This window comes from Anolis carolinensis, chromosome 2, assembly GCF_035594765.1.
Source record: "Anolis carolinensis isolate JA03-04 chromosome 2, rAnoCar3.1.pri, whole genome shotgun sequence".
In the NCBI taxonomy this organism is placed as follows: domain Eukaryota; kingdom Metazoa; phylum Chordata; class Lepidosauria; order Squamata; family Dactyloidae; genus Anolis; species Anolis carolinensis.
The window spans coordinates 148,949,840-148,970,432 of NC_085842.1; the positions used below are offsets into that span (position 1 = coordinate 148,949,840).

Below are 20,593 nucleotides of genomic sequence, written 5' to 3' on the forward strand. Positions count from 1 at the left end.
TCTGTGACTTAATTCTTCATCTAGACAGTGATAATCAATTTCCTGCGAGATAGTTGTTTTGTGATTGCATTACTCATCAAGCTTGCGCCTTCCAAACTGCAAAGCCCCCCTCCCCCAGCTGCTGAAAAGTGACTATTGCTACACACTTTAACAAAAAACAGTATTTGAACAAGACACCTTTCCCTGAAGCATCACCTGGAACTGCAGTTGAGAGATTCCTTTGCTCTCATAATAGCTTTTGGATTTGTGACTTTTGATCATTGTTTCCCTTGGTTCCTTCTCCGCTCATGGAGTTAGATATGTTGCAGTCTCCCCTTCTGGGGCTTGGGGAGGAAGATGAATCAGACATGACTGACTGGAATCTGCCTTTGGCCTTCATGAAGAAGCGGCACTGTGAGAAGATTGAAGGGTCCAAGTCATTGGCTCAGAGTTGGCGGATGAAAGACCGGGTAATGATCTCTAGTTACAGTTTTTGTTTGGGAGAAATAAAAGATTGTCATGTTCTATTCAGCTGGGTTCTGCATACTTTTACTGTAGGCCTTGTACCTTCCTGGTTGAATTTTACCAATTTGTTTTGTGTTAAACACTCAATACATATGATTAACCCTGCATGCTAACACTGCTACCAAATTATTAGGTTTAAATCATATGCTTTGTTCTTCTTTAAAAATGAATTAATTTTAAAGAGGTCTTACATCTATTTGGCAAGTATCTGGATGGAGATTATTTAATGTAGGAGTGTCATGTGCAGATTTGCTCTATTAGTAAACTTAAAGTTCCATTTCCTTAACCATGTGTCCCATGGGACATTTCATTTTTAATGAAGCTAAAATGGGAGTGACAATATCTATGGATATTATATGCAACAAAATATATTTATACAATGGTTTCTGATTTTATTTTAGAAATGGAAATCCATAACAAATTGTGGAGTCTCTGTTCCAGACTCAATTATTTCACCTGCTAACTTTTTTTGCAGGAAAGATTATCTGCAATTCTTTTTTTAAATATTAAGTTGCCTTTGAGTAAGTTTAGATAATCAGCTAATGAAGACATTTTTGAGAGGTAGAGAGCCAGTGGGAAAATCTTTCAATCAAATCAACTCCTACAGTATTCCCTTATATTCATTTACAGAAGTACTGTTTAATATCAGTATGGAACTTATCTTTATAGCAAGTGAAAAAATTAACCAAAATAACTTAGAATGTTGCCTCATTCCAAATGTGTCTGAATATATAGCTGTCTGTGAACCTGATTCCATGGTTTGTTTCAAAGCATCAGCATGTACATAAATTAGTACTAGTCTTACAGTGCTAAAAAAAAGAGATATTTTCTCGCTCATTCACTGTAGCAAAGTGCTGTACCGATACAGCTGCTGTGGAAACTTTATAAGTGGTTGGGAGAAGTTCTTCTATGGCATCTGTTTTCTATACAAATGAAGTTGTAGTGTGGAAATGAAAAGTGATTTAGAACCTCTAAAGCTTCTTGAATCACATCTTGCAGTCTGTCAGAATCTGCATTTTCCTGTAAAACAAAAGAAGGATTTGTGGGTTTTGGCAGTATCCAAGACAAATCAGCATTTTTGTCCAGTGGTTTGCATTGTAGATGTTATTTATAAAAATGTATATTCTAAATGGTAGCTTAACTATTTTTTTATTTAAAAACACTAATTAGATATTGCTAAACTTGAAACAAATGTTTGTGACTGTCATACTGAACTTCGTTTTAATGAGATTGTAAAGGAGCTTTGCCTTCTCTGAGTTCATCCATACTTTCTTACTTGTTCCTTTCATTCCAGTCAGGAAGGCTTTTAAAAGCTTTTTTTTGGAATGAGTTGTTCACCAAATGTTAACAATGGTTAGATTCTAAAAAGCTGACCAAATGATGGTTTTTGAAATAAATGCTTATATTAAGCATGTCGAACATTAATTTCGGTCACAGCTCTTGATGACATTGCAGGCTATCACTGACTGAAAGTGAAAGTGTTCAAACTCCTTCAGGGCTTTGCAAGAAGAGAAAAGGGGAGCAGGAAGTTCTTAAGCCTGGGAGATACATTCATGTTTTTCTAAGGAATAAGGCAAAAACTGGCAATGTATTTTATATAAACAATTCCAATATCTGTCAACATTTTCACTGTGTATAATGCTTTGACAATGAAAGACATCAAAATCTGCAGGTTTTTTAAAAAAGAAATCAATCTCCTGCTTGCATCATCTACTTACTATTGAGTATTTCTATGTTTGCAACATAGTGCATTTTTATGTTGATCTTCTATGCTAATCAAGTGTTGTTTGGGATTATTTTCTGTGCCTTGTTTTCATCTTCTATTTTTATGAAGAGGAAAATACTTCTTTAAAATGTTTGTAAGTGAAGCAGGAATAAAAAAGGTACACAATATATTAAGTATAGAAACATGTGTCAGAATTGCATTTCTCTTTGTCTCTTTCATATAGATTTTAAATTATGATACAATAAAATATTTGATTTTCCATCCTGATAACAAAACCATAGGCAAGCATCTCTCTTGTTTCTCTCTCCTGGAATTAATTTGAGCAAGGATTACTAGAATTCAACCCAGATCTTGTTTTTGTTTCCATGGAGGGCTCAGCTGAAGAAATCAGATTATTTCAGATCATTCATAAGTGTCTTATTTGTCAATGAGTGAAAGAAATATGTATTATCTTGCTTTAAATAAACCCTGCACTGAGCTGATTTTTATTTAAGGCAGCAGCAAGTACAGCATTTAATTGGAGTTTATTTCACACCTTTTACTTGAGAGTCAAGAGTTCTTAAGCCTGTTAACGCTATACTTTTGGGAAAATGAACTTGCTATTGATATACTGAGTAACAGCGCCTTCCAGAATGAAAACCGTATTTACACAGAAGACCATTTACTAGAGCCAGTGATTTGTTTACTTGATCAAGGTAAAAAGATGTTTTAAAACAAAGAAAGCTTTTGTCACAAAAGTGGAAACTGCATAATTAATAAAAGTTGATTCAATACTGAATAAAGTTAGTTGCACAATTATTTAGTATTGTTTTAAAGGGCTGCATATATGGATGGAGTAGTTATAAATCAGATGTTGTATGATACCACATATTTATTTGGGAGTAATTTGTATCAGCAATGGTATTAGGTGACTTGTTAATGATACTTCTGTATTCTCTTGTCTATGTAAGGGATTCACTGGGGTTAGAGGTATTAATGATTTTTATACTAGTGCTGATTTTTGTTACTATTACCATTAATCTATATTCCACACAGTAGAAGTACATGGTGCTTTACAATCAAAAGCAGTGTGTCATGCCAAAGGTGCACAATCTAAAGTTTATGTGTACACATACATACAGAGGTAAGGAAGCAATTAAAATATAAAACTACACAAGAAACCATACTTGTAAAATTATCTAGATAAAATATAAAGAATACAACACAATATAAAGCAAGTTGACACATACGTGTAATCAAAATATGCAAGATTCTAAAACAATGTTACATTAAAATTCCAAAAACTTGGAAAACAGAGTTTTTAATTGAGAGTTTAAAATAAGGAGGGAAGAAGCAGTCCACAAAGGTTCAGGGTGGCAAATCCAAGAATATGGCGCAGTAATTGAAACAGCACAAAGAAGAAGAAAGGGGAAACTATTGCATGGATGAGAAAAGTTGAGTCCCTAGAACATAGATCTTGAAGAAACTGGTAAATAGAAATAAGGGCTGAAAAATAGTGGGGATCTAGGCTGTGTAGGACTTTGAGTGTTAAAACAAGAAGCTTGATCAACTCTATCAGTGGCTGTGGACAAATCAAGGAGAATAAGGACTGAATTGGCCTAATGAAGATGATTTGTTAGTTAGAGCTGTCTCTATATAGTGCAAAAGATGAAATCCAGTTTGAAAAGGTTCGGTGCAGTGGTTCTCAACCTGTTTTCACAGGTGTTTTGGCCTACAACTCCCAGAAATCGCAGCCAGTTTACCAGTTGTTAGGATTTCTGGGAGTTGAAGGCCAAAACATCTGGGAACCCACAGGTTGAGAACCATTGAGTTACAGAAATGCAAGAAGGCTGACGCAATGTACATAAACAGCACGTTTGAAACTTCTGAAAGGAAACACAACAATGAAATGGTGATCATCAGAAAGAGAAGAGAGGTAAAGTGAAGGCTTCTTGAGAATTGTAGAAAATGTTTAAATCAGAAGGAAATGAACCAGGAGAAAAGAACAGATTAATAATGTGGAGATGAGATCAAAGAGTGACAGGGGCAACAGTAATTTAGAAGCAAAAAGAAACAAGATCAAGAGAGCAGATAGGAGATTTTGAAGATGTCAGCATTTTGCATATTTTATCTAACAAGACAACAGATAGTAGAAAATGTAAAAGAAACTGTAATGTTCGTAATGAAAAAGGTTTAGGAGCAGCAAGATCAGAATGGATAGCTTTAGTTTTAGTATTAAAGAAAGTTGCCAAATCATCAGCAGAGAATGATGGAGGGAAAGGTAGAAGAGAGGAGTTTAAACTTTAAAAGAGAGTTAAAGATAGAAAAAAGATGCTTTGGGTACTGGTTTAGCATAAATCAATGAAGTATAGTATTTCTGTTTGGCCAAGGAAATAGCAAGAGAGTTAAGTAAGAATGAATTTATAACGAATGTAGTAAACCTTCCCGCTAGTCTTCCTCCAGAAATGTTCATATGTGTAAGAGCACTCTTTTCATCAAGGCTGACACTTGATTGAATAGAAAGCATATGTTGACAAAGAGGCAAAACTGTTAAGAAACAGCTGAATTCAAGGAGCCAACAGAATTGTAGAACGGCAGAAACGATGTTGTTGTTTGTGAAAAGGCCTTGAATTTTAATTTTAAAGCATGGTTAGAATATACAAAGTGATTTGATTTCTTTTTACTGAAGACTTCTGTTTGTATCTCACAACTTTTTCATGGTCTGAGTCAGTAGCTGTGATAGTGTTTTTGACATTCAGAAACAAAAGCAAACACTTATAATTTGAGTTGAACTATTGGGGTTCAAATATGTCTATTGATATTGGAGCTTTGTAGCTAGGATCACATTGTATTTAGTGTGGAATAAGTGCTTGAATGTTCTTGTAGATGACATCAGCATAAACTTATCCTATATATGCAGGAACTACTGCTTTCCCAGTTGATGTTTGCTTTATTCATTTCTCCTTTATGTTTCATATTGCATTTTAATAGTCTGATCCTTTGTATGCTACACTACTAGTAGTGGCCAAATCAAAACTTGCCTTTTAATGAAAGTATTTGTATTTAACTGATTCTATCTAAAATGTGCATGTCTTACGATTGAGTTATTTTCAAACTGTTTTAAATAATCTGAATATAATTGATAAATTATTCATTATAGTTTAATCTTTTAAAACAATTGTTAGTATTTGTTGTTTTGAATGGGCTTTATTGTAAGCTATCCTGAAATCTTTGTGAATAGAAAGATAAGATTTTGAGTGGTACACCTGTATATGCTACAAATTCTTAGAGTTTGGGATGGGGCAGGATATCTGTTATTTTTCTTAGCGAATAGGCTGTCGAAAACATTTTACCTCCTGATTTTGGCTATAAATAGTTTTATTTGACTTGCTTAGGTAAGTTAATATAGGCAACAATTTTCAGGCATTCTTACATCTGTTTCTTTGCAATATTGCAATTAGTGGATGAAAGTTACAATTCATAAGATGAGTCACAACGATGAGTTGCAGGTTCTGATTCACGGACTTCCATCAAGTCATGTCTGAACACATCTTTTAGTTTATACTGTAAATTATATTTGCAGTTGTGTAGTCCTCTAGATGTTGGACTGCAACTCATAGCCTTCCTACCAATTGGCTCTGCTGTTTATTTATTTAATTAATTTATATACCTAGCTAAGCTGCAGTCCAACAATGGACTGTTAGCTGCCTTGAGTCCCCATGGGGAGAAAGGCGAGGTATAAATAAAACAAGCAAACAAATAAATAAGCCCATCTACATTGAACATTTCATTCAGTTTCAAACTGGGATTGAAGAAAGTGGTTTCACTGTGTAGATGATTACACAGAAAATTCTGGAACCAGTTTGAGGCCCAGATGGTGATTACACAAACCACAAGGAAATGTTGCACATTAAAAACTTTCTTTTGTGTACTTTTGAGGGAGTTTGTTGTCTGGCTGCCTCAGTTTGAGGTTAGCTTCGAACTACATTAAATGGCCAGTGTAGATAGGGCTAATATCGGCGGGGCAGGGTAGGCATGACTCCTGCTGCTGGTATAAAGAACAATGGTATTATGGGATCCTGACTTTGAATGCTCTGTTTATAATACCAAACTATATGTGTTTTAGTTGGTTGATACCTTTGCATTTTAAAATAAATAGCTTTTATTTTTAATTTTGAAGCTACCTGTAATCTATTTTTAAGATTCCTAATCTCAAAACAACATAATTTGGTCTTGAAGGCTAGTACTGGTTGAGAATCTCATATCTAGAATTGTAAAATCCAGAATCCTCTGAAGTCCTAAATAGTACACATGGGTGGCAGAGATAGTGACACCCTTACTTTTTGACGGTTCACTGTACACAAATTTTGTCTCATGTATACAGTTATTAAAAATATTGTGTATAAAATTATCTTCTGCCTGTGTGTATCAGGTGTATTAATTTCACATTTACACCTGGATCTTGTCTCCCAGATATCCCATGATGTATGCGTAAATCTTCTAAAATCAGAAAGTATCTAAAATACGGAACTCTTCTGGTTCCAAGCATTTCAGATAAGGGATACTGAACTCATATTTCAATTTTCTGCTTCTATAGAAACATGGTTTAAATAATTCTACAGATATTTTCTTCTAACATAAATCCGGTTGTAACTAAAGTGAACTGAATTTGGCATTGGAATCATAATAATACATGTTTTCTTTAAATATTATTAGTAATATCTTAAATATGAGAAACAATCTCATTCTCAGAGTGAATTTTTCAGTGTTTTCCTGGTTGGCGGAATCTCTATAATATTTTAAAATCCCTCATTGATAAATCTAAATAGCTCGATTAAATATTCACTACTTTCTTCACCCAGAATTCTGTAAGATTTATTCCTCCTAGCCTAGATCCATGGTATCCGTATGCTAGCAGAATGGCACTCCTTTGATCTATTATTTATTTAAAGATTTTTTATCTGACAGAGTAGAAATTACACTTTGAACACAGAATTAAAGCTCATAGTTTTAGTAGCAAGGACTTCATTAAAATAAGTATCTCAAATATGTTAGATTTTTACTGACAAGTTGCTTCCAAAGTCAGAACATTTAAATTGAGCTACATTTACTTACATTGATTTCTCAAACAGATGGGAGGCAAAAATCTGGTTTTAGTAGTCTCCTTTTAACAACCTCCCCCACCATGTTGCCTTGTAATCTACCAAGTGAGAATTGAAATCTTTCCTTATGGGAACAAGAAGACAATGCATTTTTGCTGGAAAGTAAAAGCTATAGGAAGGGCTTTTATATTTTAAATGACAGACAGAGCCTACAGGTGTCTTCCTGAGAGCTAGCACTAATAAATAAGATTAGCTAAGTTTCAGAAGCTAAGATATAGAAACAATTGTCACATTCCAGACGATAGCTGCTGGAGGTTATCAATGGCTGCTTCTGCCTTTTTTAAAAGGCAGGTTTAGTTCTCCCAGTAATCTTCGTAATTTTTATTATTTATTATTTATTATTTCCGATATTTCTACCCCGCCCTTCTCACCGAGGGGACTCAGGGCGGCTTACACAACTGGCAGGATCACTACCAGTATATCATAATACAATAAAATAATACAACAATTAAAATAGTTAAATAACATAGTAAAATACCATATATAAAAGATTAATTTTTTTAAATTCTACTTCGTGTCAAACGCATTGCATAAAATAAATTTTAAACTAATTAAATAAAAGAATCACAAGCAGCTAAATAGTTTTAGACCAAAAACAGGCAACAGTGACTGCATTGTCTGTGGCTTTAAACAGTTCTTCCTCTGTGCATGAGGCAGGGCATTGCGGGCAGGCATACAGATGCAGAGTTGTTTGTTCTGCTCCACAGTTGCACAAGGTGGAGGATTCTTCTAGGTCAGTGGTTCTTAACCTGTGGGTCCCCAGATGTTGACTTTGGAGTCCAGGAGGCATGTGCTTCTTATATATCAATTTGTGCCTCTTCCTCCAATTTATCTTGCACTTTACACTTAATGACTGGATTATTTATTTCAGTGTCAAGTTCTCCTTCCTGGTTGTTCTTCCCTTCTCTTTTATGCTATTCAAGCTAGTGTGGTTCTGTAGAGGATCATGCTGATAATAGTAATCTAAATTCAGATCTCGGTGGAAGTCATGCAGAAGTCTTTTAATTTAGCAAAGTAATAATCCCTTGGCTTAAGCTTTGAATGCAGATGTTATATGTAGTTTTTATATACAGAGATAGTAAAGAAACTTTTCAATTTGAAATTCTGTTTGAGAAAATGTGATTGTTGTCAACTGGAGTAAGTAACATGATAGAGATATAATTTAAATAAAAAGGCTAATATCTTTTTAGTTCAGGCATGACTCTGCAGAATGAATGATAGCTCTCTTTTGAAAAAAGATTATCAGAAAGATAGATGTCAGACTTGAGCAGACGAGTTCTTATCTGAAACTAGCCTAGAATGTGATTTCATCTTGCATGTTAGAATTCATTCATTGACCCAAAATAGGCAGTTGCCATATGTTTTGATCCTGATGGTTTATGTGCATACATTTTAGGACTGGAGACCAGGCCTAAAAATTGTATGCAAGCTGTCAATAGAAAATCCGTGAAACAGAAATGTTTTTCTTCTTCCTCTTTTTTAAAAAATCCATCATGATGTGATCTTCCCCTCTTTCTGTTTCCTTTCCTGTTCTAATAGAGAAATGAAAAACTAACAGTGGCAGCCTCAAAATGCGGAGTTAAGTAGCCATATGGTAGTGGGCTGCTTCTCCTAAGCTTCTTGTGAGAAAAAAATGGTGCAACATCTGTTCATTTGACAACTACCACTTTTTATTTTAACATTGTATATATTTCTTTAGTTGGGAGACAGAAGGTTATGTGAACTTTGTGAAAGCAATATATAAATGCTTCTTTGATTCTTTTCCAGTATGTGGTGTACTGGAAATTTGCTTAAGTAATTCTTTAGTCGTGTCCATACATTATATGCAATTTTATTTATGGATAACAGTTTTTCTGGATGTTTATTGTGGCTTCAATTGTTTCTCAAGGTAGAACTTTTTCCACCACAAGACTTCCAATATGTGAACCCATTTTGGTATCTGATTTCTTTATTTGCTTTCAGATTTGGTTTGTATTGCAAAAGAATGTTATTCAAATTAAAGCTTTAACCAGCCAATAATCAAGTAGAAATATAATACATTCAACACCACGTGTGATATCTCCTCTGTTTCATCTACATTTGTTTAGCCTTTTCAAAATTGGGGTTTTTTCTAAACGCAATTTCTTTTATAATATCTTTAGGATTCTCCAACACAAGGTATAGGGTTACAGCCTGTGTTGGACAGGGTTACATTCCCCCTGAAGACACAGGTTTGCAGCTTGGGAGTTCTCCTGGACTCATCGCTGAGCCTGGAACCTCAGGTTTTGGTGGTGGCCAGGGGAGCTTTTGCACAATTAAAACTTGTGTGGCAGTTGTACCCATACCTTGGGAAGTCAGACTTGGCCATGGTGGTCCATCCTCTTGTTACATCTCATATAGACTACTGCAACGCTCTCTATGTGGGGTTGCTTTTGAAGACGGCCCGGAAGCTTCAATTAGTCCAATGGGTGGCAGTCAGATTTCTAACTGGGGTAGCATACAGGGAACATACTATTCCTCTGTTACATCAGCTCCACCGGCTGCCAGTCTGCTACTGAGCCCAATTCAAAGTGCTGGTCTTGGCCTATAAAGCCCTATACGGCTCTGGTCCAACTTATCTGGCCAAATTCATCTCCCTCTATGAGCCTATAAGAGCTTTAAGATCGACTGGGGGAGGCCCTGCTCTCTGTCCCAACTTCTTCGCAAGCGCGACTGGTTGGGATGAGAGACAGGGCCTTCTTAGTGGTGGCCCCTCGGCTGTGGAACTCAGTCCCTGGTGACATCAGGCAGGCCCCATCCCTCCTGGCTTTTAGAAAAAAACTTAAAACCTGGCCCGTTTGGTGAATAAGAAACTACGGAATGAGTCTGTAACAGCTTGAATAACATACTATGGATTTTGGAAAACGATTTGGTTATGAGATCATGACTCGGCATTTTATTTGGTTTTAATCTGTTTAATTGGTTGATATGTGTTTTCATTGCTCATGTTTTAGATTTTTTATTTTGTTTAGATGCATTTTAATGTTTGTAAGCCGCTTTGAGTCCCCTTTGGGGTGGAGAAAAAGCGGGATAGAAATGAAGTAAATAAATAATAAATAATTAAATTACTACCAAGAAGATGCTCTCTTGTAGAGCATATATATGAAAACATAATTTTCTCGATCATACTCTCATTTCCTCAAAATATGGTGCTTAGATTTAAGGTAATATGTTAAGTAGAGCAAGATGAAGCAAATTACTTCCTGTTTTCCAGTGAACTCCCTAGTCAATAAACGGTCTGGAGAATTAATGCATTTTGGTACCAATTTGGTCCATGGCTCAATGTTATGGAGTCCTTGGATATGTAGTTTAGTGATGCACTCTTTGACAGAGAAGGCCAAAGGCATTGTAAAACTACAAATTCCATTATTCTATAACATTGAGCCATGGTCCTTAAAGTGCATGAATTCTACAATGTAGAAGCACCCTCTGCTGGTGTGCCACTCCGTTATGGTAGCAGTTCTACTTTCTATCCCTACTAATACAGAGAATTGGTAGTAGTGGTGGTCCAGGCAGTAGTTCGCTAGTAACTCCAAAGAGCCTGCTTCCAATTTCTTAGCTTTGAGTTGGGGGGCTCAAGCCACTCTTTCAGGAGCACCTTTAATTCTGAGGAAACCATCCTCAAAGTCCAGCATTTGGAAATAGATTACTTGGATGTGATGGTAGTTTCCTCCTTTGGTCGCTGCTGCCCTTGTAGTCCTTTCTTTGTTGCCACTGACCTGATGACTTTTTGCAACTTGCCACCACTAGTTCATTTGCCTCTACTAGTATAGCTGGAATCTAGTAAGGCCTCCTTTCCCAAATATTTTATTAAGTTCTTTTGTGGAAGCATTCATCTTTGTCATCAATTCTGGAATTTACTATGCATGTGTTGCTGATGTCAGTTGAGATTTAAAGAAAAGATTAGAAAATGGCAGATTGAGAAAGAGGTACAGTGTTACTTAAGAAAATTCTGCTCATTCAAACTCCTTCCCTCCCATCCATCTAGTGGTCCTGCTGAAAATGCTCATATGCTTTTTCCGAACTCTGGTAATTTGAATTCTAGACCTTCTCCTGACTGGATATTTGCAATCATCTTGAATTACTACAGAACGTCCTGTTTCAGTGATGGTAATAAAAGTTGCTGAGTGGCTCTAAAGTATTTTTAGTAGTTCTGTGATGTTTCAGGAATTAGTGAACAAAGTCTAATGTTGGAAGAACTAACTAGATCTTTGTCTTTCTTCTTTGTAAATTTATCTTTGTTAAGAGAGTGATTTGTTGGTCAGTAATGACTACTCTCTGTGTGACATAAATGAAGGCTTCATTAAGGTTAGTAACCAAGATAAAGTATCTGTCGTGCCATCCTAGGATTTTGAAGTGCACTCTTCAAGGTCAAATTGGAGGAAAGCGTTTTACTACTGGAGTATGAACAGCAGGAGGCAGAATCCCTTTAGCAGTAAGTGAACTCTGTCATTAAGCACTGTTCATCTCTTTGAAGTATTCTTCATTGCCACTTTTCCAACATTGTTCTCAATTTCTTTCTCCTAATACAAATGTCACTATTTCCTTACCATGCAGGTTCCAAACATTGTCCTGCCCACTGGAATTGTTTTTGTCCTTAGCACCTAAACCTAAAAATGTTTCTCTGTTCTTGGAGAAACTTGTTTAACATTCAGCAGCTGTATTTTTAAAATTTATACTGAAGTATAGAAGTATGCCACTTGAAAGAAAGACAGACTGCAGGTTCAACAAAATACTTCATGCACTAAAAAAACTCTTAGAAATAAGAAATAGTTACCTCTGAATATATTTTGAGGGTAAGCATTTGCTTTTAGTAGCAGCACCAAAATGAGCCCAAAATAACAGAAAAGTCCAGTCATGACTATCTCAGGTGTTCCAATACCCTAATGTGAGTGAAAAAAAATTGTTAGCATTTAACTACTGGAAATTAGAAAGATGTGCTCACCTACTGCAATGTCATGTAGAGATATTCTGGTAGATCACAACTATCCTTCTACCTTCTCCTGTGTGACTGAATGTGAACATGTTTGCTGAATTATAGCAAACATCTTCACAGTTGTTGAGTTTGTTCATTTTACAGTTTGAGCAGGAAATGTGGCCTTTGTTGTAAGGGTATTTTTTACACCTAGCTTCTGCTTTTAAATTTGCTGCCATGGTAATGGTGGCATAGGAAATAAAGAGGCCCATTTTATTTAAACCAAGGCATATTATCCTTATGTTCATGTTTCCAAGTGGAATTTACTTCTAGATGTTTACCAGAAATGTGATTCTATACTTGCAAATGAAGTGTTTTGGGAAAGCATGCTTTGTCTTAAAGTGATAACCTGCATTGAGGAGAGGCTGCTGCTGCAGTGTGTAGGTGTGTTTGTAGGGTTAATGGACCTTAGAAATAATCAACCACTGCTTTATAGTTTTAAGAATCAGGAGACTGTGGTGCAAGAATCAACAAACAGAAAGCATATGAGCATGTATAAATTAAATATTGATTGTTTTTCCTATTGATTGCTGTTGTAATACTGTCCAAATAAGCATTATTAGGTTCTGTTTTTTATTAGGAGCGATAAAAGCATTACTTTATGTGCTCGACTAGAATTTTTGCATAACTATTTAAATTTACTCATGAAATTGAGGAAACTTGGCAGCTGGTGGAATTTTATGGAAAATGGTACCTGCTCAATATGGATACTTAAAAAGAAATGCAGGTAGTCTCAAGGAGCTGATCTGGGAATCTGATGCATGTTGTCTCTATAGTCATGGTGAGCACTGACCTTTCAGGATGCATATGGCTCTGGACTACCTGCAGGGCCATGTGAATTATTAATATTTCTTGTGCTTTTGTTAACATTTAATGTTGTAAAAGGTTCATCAGTGCTGAAAATTTTTGACCTATTTTTGTTCAATGTTATCCAACCTTTTTTTGAGTTTTTCTCTAGTGCATTGAGAGAGCTTCTGAGGAAGTGTTGGAAGGGGGGAGATCACTTATATAAACCTATTTATTAACAGGAAGAACTCCTAGAGATAATTAGGACTGTTATGCAGACCTTTGGAACAGGGTCAGTAAGGCCTGAAACCAAGGCACAAAGTGTGATATTACCTGATGGAATTGTCATTGAGGTTAGTGAGGCATAGGAAATGTGAGGACTTGTTTGTTGTAGTGAACTTATTGGCTTATTTTATCTTTAATAGTTTCATTACGATGAAGTAATCAAGGGTCGTACAGGATTCATTCCTGGTGCAAAGGAGCCCCAATTGTTCTTTGTAACAAAGATTCTTAATTACATTATATACCACTAAATGGGAGTTTCAGAAATATGACTCATTTGGTAGAGATTACTGAAAAAAAGGAGAGCCAGAATGGTATAACAGTTTAAGTGCTAGAATTCAAGCCTATCTATCCTTGGGAAAGTCATACTCTCTCAGCCCCAGGAAAAGGCAAAGGCAAATCCCTTCTAGATAGATCTTGGCAAGAAAACCCTGAGATATGTTCCTCTTAAGGTCACCATAGGTTGGAAATGACTTAAACGCATGCAACAACAACAAGTGCTGATCCAGTTTTACTGAGAAAAAGAGCAGTATGTTGTAATAATCCAGCTGGGGAACATAATAAGCTCTGTGGAATTGATTTTACTGTTGTTAAATGTTGCCAGCAAAGGAATGATTAGATAATAAAGCAAGTAATATATTAACCAAATGATAAAATGGCTAGATCATGCATCTATCAACATATAATAGCCGGTTTCCATTAGATCCCAGAATTTGACATTTTTGGCTTGGTGGCAGTAGAAGGCTGTATACTGAGGCACTGTTTCCTATAAAGGCAGAGTATTACAATTTATCTCTTTGCTATTATTTCTTAAAAACTTATCTGTGGCTCGAAGACGCTTCACCTCTTTTAATTTTGGCCCTTTAATACTGACAGATTCTGCAGGCCTGCTATAGACCTATGCAGTAGTGTTGTAGAAGGGAATTGTTAGGGATAATGTTACATGGATCTGTACTGAAACTACCATACAATCGACCATTTGCTCAGTTGCAGTGGACAGCTGTGGGATTGGTTGGTTGACTTGTCCCAGAATTGCTAGTTTGTATAATTTACTACAGATGTCTCTCTATATCCATGGATTTAACTGTCCACAGCTTGAAAATATTTTTTAAAAATCCCAAAACCTTGATTTATCAGTTTTATATGGAGCTCCCAGTGGTGCAGTGGGTTAAACCCTTGTGCCAGCAGGACTACTGACTGACAGATTGGCAGTTTGAGTCCAGGGAGAGTGGGTGAGCTCCCTCTGTCAGCTTTCGCTCCCCATGTGGGGACATGAGAGAAGCCTCTCACAAGGATGGTAAAACATCAAACATCCGGGCGTCCCCTGGGTAATGTCCTTGCAGACAATCAGTTCTCTCACACCAGAAGCGACTTGCAGTTTCTGAAGTCACTCCTGACACAGTTTTATTGAAGGGACATCATTTTGCTTTGCTATTTTATCTAACAGGACCTAAACATCCACAGATTTTGGTCTTCATGGAAGCCCAGCAGATAACCAAGGGCCCACTGTATAAAAAAATTGTGTTATCTGCTGCAGATAACCTTTTAAGTGAATATGTATCAAAGGAACTGTATAAATAATATAAGAATAGTAAAATCAAAATTATTCATGGAACCATGGGCAGAATTGGATATTTAAAATGGTTCATTAGATCTGCTTTTCTAAGGGCATTATTTATAAACTGCCTGCCAGAGCATGTACCCTTAGTTTTGAATGGGTTTAAAAGTAAACCAACACCATCATTTTGTGTATCTCATACTTTTTATTCCATATTATTCGTTTTTGAAAGGTTGACAGTAGGAAAACTGTAATCCTTTTTTGGCCTTCCTAATCTGAACGGCAACTGGTTCCAAACATGGTGAAATTACAATAAACCTAAAAGCTTTTAAAGCACCATGTCATGGGAAACTCCTTTAAAAATGATTGTATTAAACGAGATTTGAGAGTTGTTCTAGGAAGCAGTGATTAATACAAGCAGGAGCTTGGGTGAGTGGGTATCCACTGTTCTGTTGTACATGTAGAGAGAATATTAGACAAATATCACCACCTCCTTTCCTTCTGAACATTTTTTTGTTTTTCTTTGAGGTTTCTTTGCTGTTTTCTTGTCTTTATTAGCTAATTAGTTGATGAGTACAATCAATTTTTAAACAGCTTATCAGATCATTAATATGTAGAATTAAAAAAGTTCATGTGCAGAAATAAGTGCCTTGCAAAAAGAAAGGGAACACAAATTACAGTGAGCAATATGTGAAAAGGAACCAGAAAAAACAACATGGAATTGGAGGAGCAGATGGCAAGAGAAAAATTAAAAACAATTTTTCAAAGTAGCAAGGAAGTCCTAAAGGGAAAGATTAGAGAAAAGTGAATGCAACCAAGAGTTTCTTAGAAATGAAGAGTAATAATGTCTTCCTAACCACAGAGAATTAAAGGGAGTTATTTCATTTTTCCTGTTGACAAAATTGAAATAATTCTGAGGTTGATACGTTGTAAGGTTTCAGAGCTATGCACTTTAGTTATCTGTGTTTTTGACAAATGTTTTGAATTTTAAAAAGCAGACTAGATCAGTTAGGTGGGTCATACAGTTTAATTCTGCTTCATAGAAAATCTTTGACTTCTATATTTTAAGCAGTTCGGAGGTTCATTCTGTGAGCATGCAAATATTAAATAGCAGCCCTGAACACAATGGTGAATTTTGACTATGTAGCCAGGCTTGAATAAGACTGCAAGGTCAACTGCGGGTCAAGATAACATTTCACATTACCTGGATCACTATGTCCTAGGAAACATGGGCACATGAGCCAATCAGGATGAACAAGTGTGCTGTAAAGGAATTCAAAATAATGAGCTAATGATAATTTGATGTACATTGCAGTATGCATGCAATCCTCTTGGACCTTGTAGTGGCATCACCCCATGTCTTCTGAAACACAGAGCTGTAGTAAATCTGCTAGCTTAAGTAAAAAAGCATTCCTAGTTGTACAATGGACAACTTTGCGGCACACCAGTTCCTGAAATCAGATATAGAACTTGAACATCTTCCACAGATTTCAGGAGAACTCAAATAATAGAATAATAGAGCTGGAAGAGATCTCAAGGACCGTCCAGTCCAACTCCCTGCCATGCAAGAAAAGCAAATTCAAAGTGCTCCCTAGTCTCTGAGGCAGAGAGTTGAATAGCTCTTATAGTCAAGAAGTTCTTCCTAATGTTCAGGTGGAATATCCTTTCCTGTAATTTATCTAATTGCTGTGAGTCTTGGTTTCCTGGACAGCCCATGGTATTTAACAAGAGTCTTCCAGCACCATGTTCTGCAATCACCCATTTAGAACTGTAAAATAATTGTTTCCAAGTCTCTGCCCAGACTGATGTCTCTAAGAGTATCATGGTCAATGGTATCTAAATCCACAAAGAGGTCCAAATGAACTGGATCTTTCCTGTCTATGAATCTCTTGTCCAGTTCCTAGAATAAATCATCAAGGTGATCAAAGGATTCTCTGTATAATTGGATTTTGAGGTAAATTTGAATGAACCTATATGACCTAACTTTAGACTGTGGAGCAAAAAAGACTTCTAAACCTTGTCAGGGGAGTCACTGTATTAAGTACAAATGTCCTTTTTAAAATCAAGTCTAATACCGTATATCTGGAAAGTTGCTTAGAAATCTTAAAGTGACAGGATTATTGCTGCCTTAGCTTGTTTCCTTGCAATTATTATATTTCTGCATGTTTGAAAAAGGGGGAAAACAACTATTTATAAATGGAGTCAAATTAGTGGAGTATAGAGTACAGTGCTTTTTTCTAACTTGAGAGCACAGAAGGGAAACAACTCTATTAGTGTTGTCAAAGGATTTCATGGCCAGAATCACAGGGTTGCTGTGAGTTTTTCGGACTGTATGGCCGTGTTCCAGTAGCATTCTCTCATGACGTTTTGCTTGCATTTATGGCAGGCATCTTCATACAGCTTGAAAAACTCAGAGCAACCCAACTCTATTAATAGTCTTCAGGAGCAGCTAACAGGACTGTTGCTTTTTCATGCCAGTTTGGTGTCAGTTTTCAAGGAAAAATGCTCCTTTAAAACACATGGAATTCAAGAATAGAAAATAAATATTGGCATGCACAGCGTTGGTCACAGATCAGGTACTTGAAATGAAATATTGCAAAATAAGACAGTGTTAGGCCACAAAGGGGAAGTTAGTTATAAATAATGTGAGGTAGAGGAAAAGATTATTTGGCAGCATTTTAAGAATTATTTGTGTGTGTTTCGTTCTAATAAGATAATCTATCTAGTGCAGACAAGAATTGTTTTATTGTCTTATGGACTTTTAAAACACAAGTTTCTGGGTATGTTGCTATTCATTGTAGAATGAGATCTCAGACCAGCATGCAGTATAATGCATTCAAGCATTTTCACTTTTAAAAACAGTTTAAAACAGTTTTAAAACAGTAAAATAGAATGTAAACAGTATAAAAAATATATTGAACAAAATGAACATTTAAGAAAAGTTAGAACCAGATACAGGCAGTTCCCAAGTTACGAACAAGGAAGGTTCTGTAGGTTTGTTCTTAAGTTGAATTTGTATGTAAGTCTGGACAGGTACATTTTAACTATAATTCCAACCATATATATATATATAATCTGTTACCTTTTGGTGACACAGGGAAGGGTTAATATCCCTGTGGTGTTTGTTTTGCTGTCTGCGCTCCTGCTCAGAAGATTTCACCTTACTTTCTGTCCCTGTGATAATTGGATTTTCAAAAAATTAATTTGTTGTGGAAACAAGGATTGGTGAGAAAGCTTCAGTGGAGACACCTTTCCCCAATAATAATGCTTTCAGGAGTGAATTTCCCTTACAAGGGGTAGATTTATCTTACTTCCAGTTATCTCAGCCCCATTCTTAACTATGAGTTGTTTGTAAGTCAGGTGTTTGTAACTTGGGGACTGGCTGTACATTTATGAAAATAATAAAATCATTAGATCCCAAGTTTTTAATAAAAAACACAGTACATTATTTTGAGATGCTTAACTATGAATCTTGGAGCCCCCGGTGGTGCAGCGGCTTAAACTGCTGAGCTGCTGAACTTGCTGACTGAAGGATAGGTGGTTCGAATCTGGGGAGCGGGGTGAGCTCCTGCTGTTAGCCCTAGCTTCTGCCAACCTAGCAATTCGAAAACATGCAAATGTGAGTAGATCAATAGGTACTGTTCTGGCAGGAAGGTAATGGTGCTCCATGCAGTCATGCCGTTGTTTAAGGATAATGCCGGCTCTTCGGCTTATAAATGGAGATGAGCACCAACCCCTAGAGTCTGATGCGACTAGACGTAATGTCAGGGGAAAACCTTTACCTTTACTAACTATGAATTTGATCATTTGGGAGCACACATGCTAGATGTTGAGACCGATTTCTATGGAGGAGGCCTGTCTCACTGTCTTACCAATGTCTGAGGTGTGTCTTACAGGCACTCAAAGAAGTGGTGGCTCTTAAATCGATTTAAGAAGGGGCTGGCATGCCTATATTTGGTATGACAAGACAAAGGTTGAAAGAAATTTCTCGAATCATTATATTAGAGCCGGTCTGATAAAAATTTGGAACAGACATAAATTCAGATTATATAGACAGTGCCCTTTGTGGATATCTCCTTTCGAAGCTTTTCAAAGAAGAGAATTTGGATGGCAAGTTTGGCCCATCTATGAAGAGTTGATAATAAGGGGAAAAGACAAAATAGAACTAAAAGAGGAAAAAGACATTAAGTTAAAATGCCCAAGCTGTACATGGCTTCATTATAGACAGCTACTGGAACTCTTTAAGAAAGACAGAGAGAATGGTTTTGCAGACAAAACTGGTTTCTGGGATAGTATAATGAAAACGGAGAAAAAACTGATCAGTAAAATTTATAAAAAACTATTAGAGTGGGCCACGGAGACTGAACAGATAAAAGATTGTATGGTGAAATGGGCCCAAAATGTTGGACACCAGATCGATTTGAGGCACTGGGAAAAAGCCTGGAACCAAAGATTGAAATATACCTACTCATATGACTTAAACGAGAACTGGTTTAAGATGCAATATCGATGGTATTTGACACCAAATAAAATCTCAAAATGCTATAAGAACGCTTCCAACAAATGTTGGAAATGTGAACAACAAACAGGTACTTTTTTCCACTCCTGGTGGACTTGTAAGAAAGCGAGACAGTTTTGGAAAGATATATGGGAAGTTATACAATCAATTTTAAAAATAATAATCCAAAGAAAACCAGAACTCTTCCTGTTGGGAATGTTGGATATTGAAAACGACAAGAAAAAAGAAATTTTGTTTAACTTTTTGGTCACAGCGGCAAGGCTAGTCTATGCAAGAATGTGGAGACAAAAAGAAATACCTAAAAAAGAAGATTGGCTAAATAGGGTATTAGAAATTATGAATATGGTCTGGTTGACTTACTGGTTATCCCCAAACCGAGGACTACCAAAAAAAGAAACCAACTGGGACTTAGTCAAAGACTATCTAAAATAGGCAAAATTAGATCTTATCTGCTGAAGCTTAATATTTCCAAGATTAGAAGAGGACGAAGGGGATGTAGTTTAATGGAACATTAATTACAACGGTTTAAGGAATAGCAAGAGCAGGTTGGAAGTCTAGAACTTTTAGGTTTTTTAATTGTTTTATTTTGTGTATATGTATGTGTGTGTGTATATATGTGTATATATATATGTGTGTGTGTGTGTGTGTGTGTGTATATATATATATATACACGAGTGTATGGATATATATATATATATATATATATTTCTTTTTTCCCAATATCACTCTGTTTTTTTTCTTTCTTCTCTTTCTTTACTTTTCCTACTTTTCTATAACAAAAATATTGTTCTCCCACTTTCGATGTATACCAAATTTTTTCCATCTCTTCCTATTGTATATGAAATCTCAATAAATACATAAAGAAGTGCTGGCTCAGTGCTTGCTCTGGAGTTTAAATGAATCCTGGTTATCAGAAAATACAAGACTGTTTACAGCTAAAAACAGGCCCATGGCCCCTAGGGTTATTTCACGATTTTCCTTTCTTGTGTTTTTAAATTCATTTTATTCTGAAGTGAGAATGATGAAACAGGGAACACACCCATCTGGAGCCCTCTCAGACCACATTTTGAAAAGAGAAATTTGC

General features: G+C 36.1%; 1 protein-coding gene across 5 annotated transcripts in view; it reads left to right on the forward strand.

The window, feature by feature from the left end:
• Positions 1 to 282: 282 nt before the first annotated feature.
• The window catches only part of rptor (regulatory associated protein of MTOR complex 1), a 460,420-nt gene continuing 440,109 nt past the window's right edge, over positions 283 to 20,593 (forward strand). For all 5 annotated transcript variants that reach the window (XM_062970816.1, XM_062970817.1, XM_062970818.1 and 2 more), the window contains exon 1: positions 283 to 449. In XM_062970816.1, the coding sequence (XP_062826886.1) occupies positions 288 to 449 (162 nt within the window). In that variant the 5' untranslated portion in view covers positions 283 to 287. The remainder of the gene's footprint in view (positions 450 to 20,593) is intronic.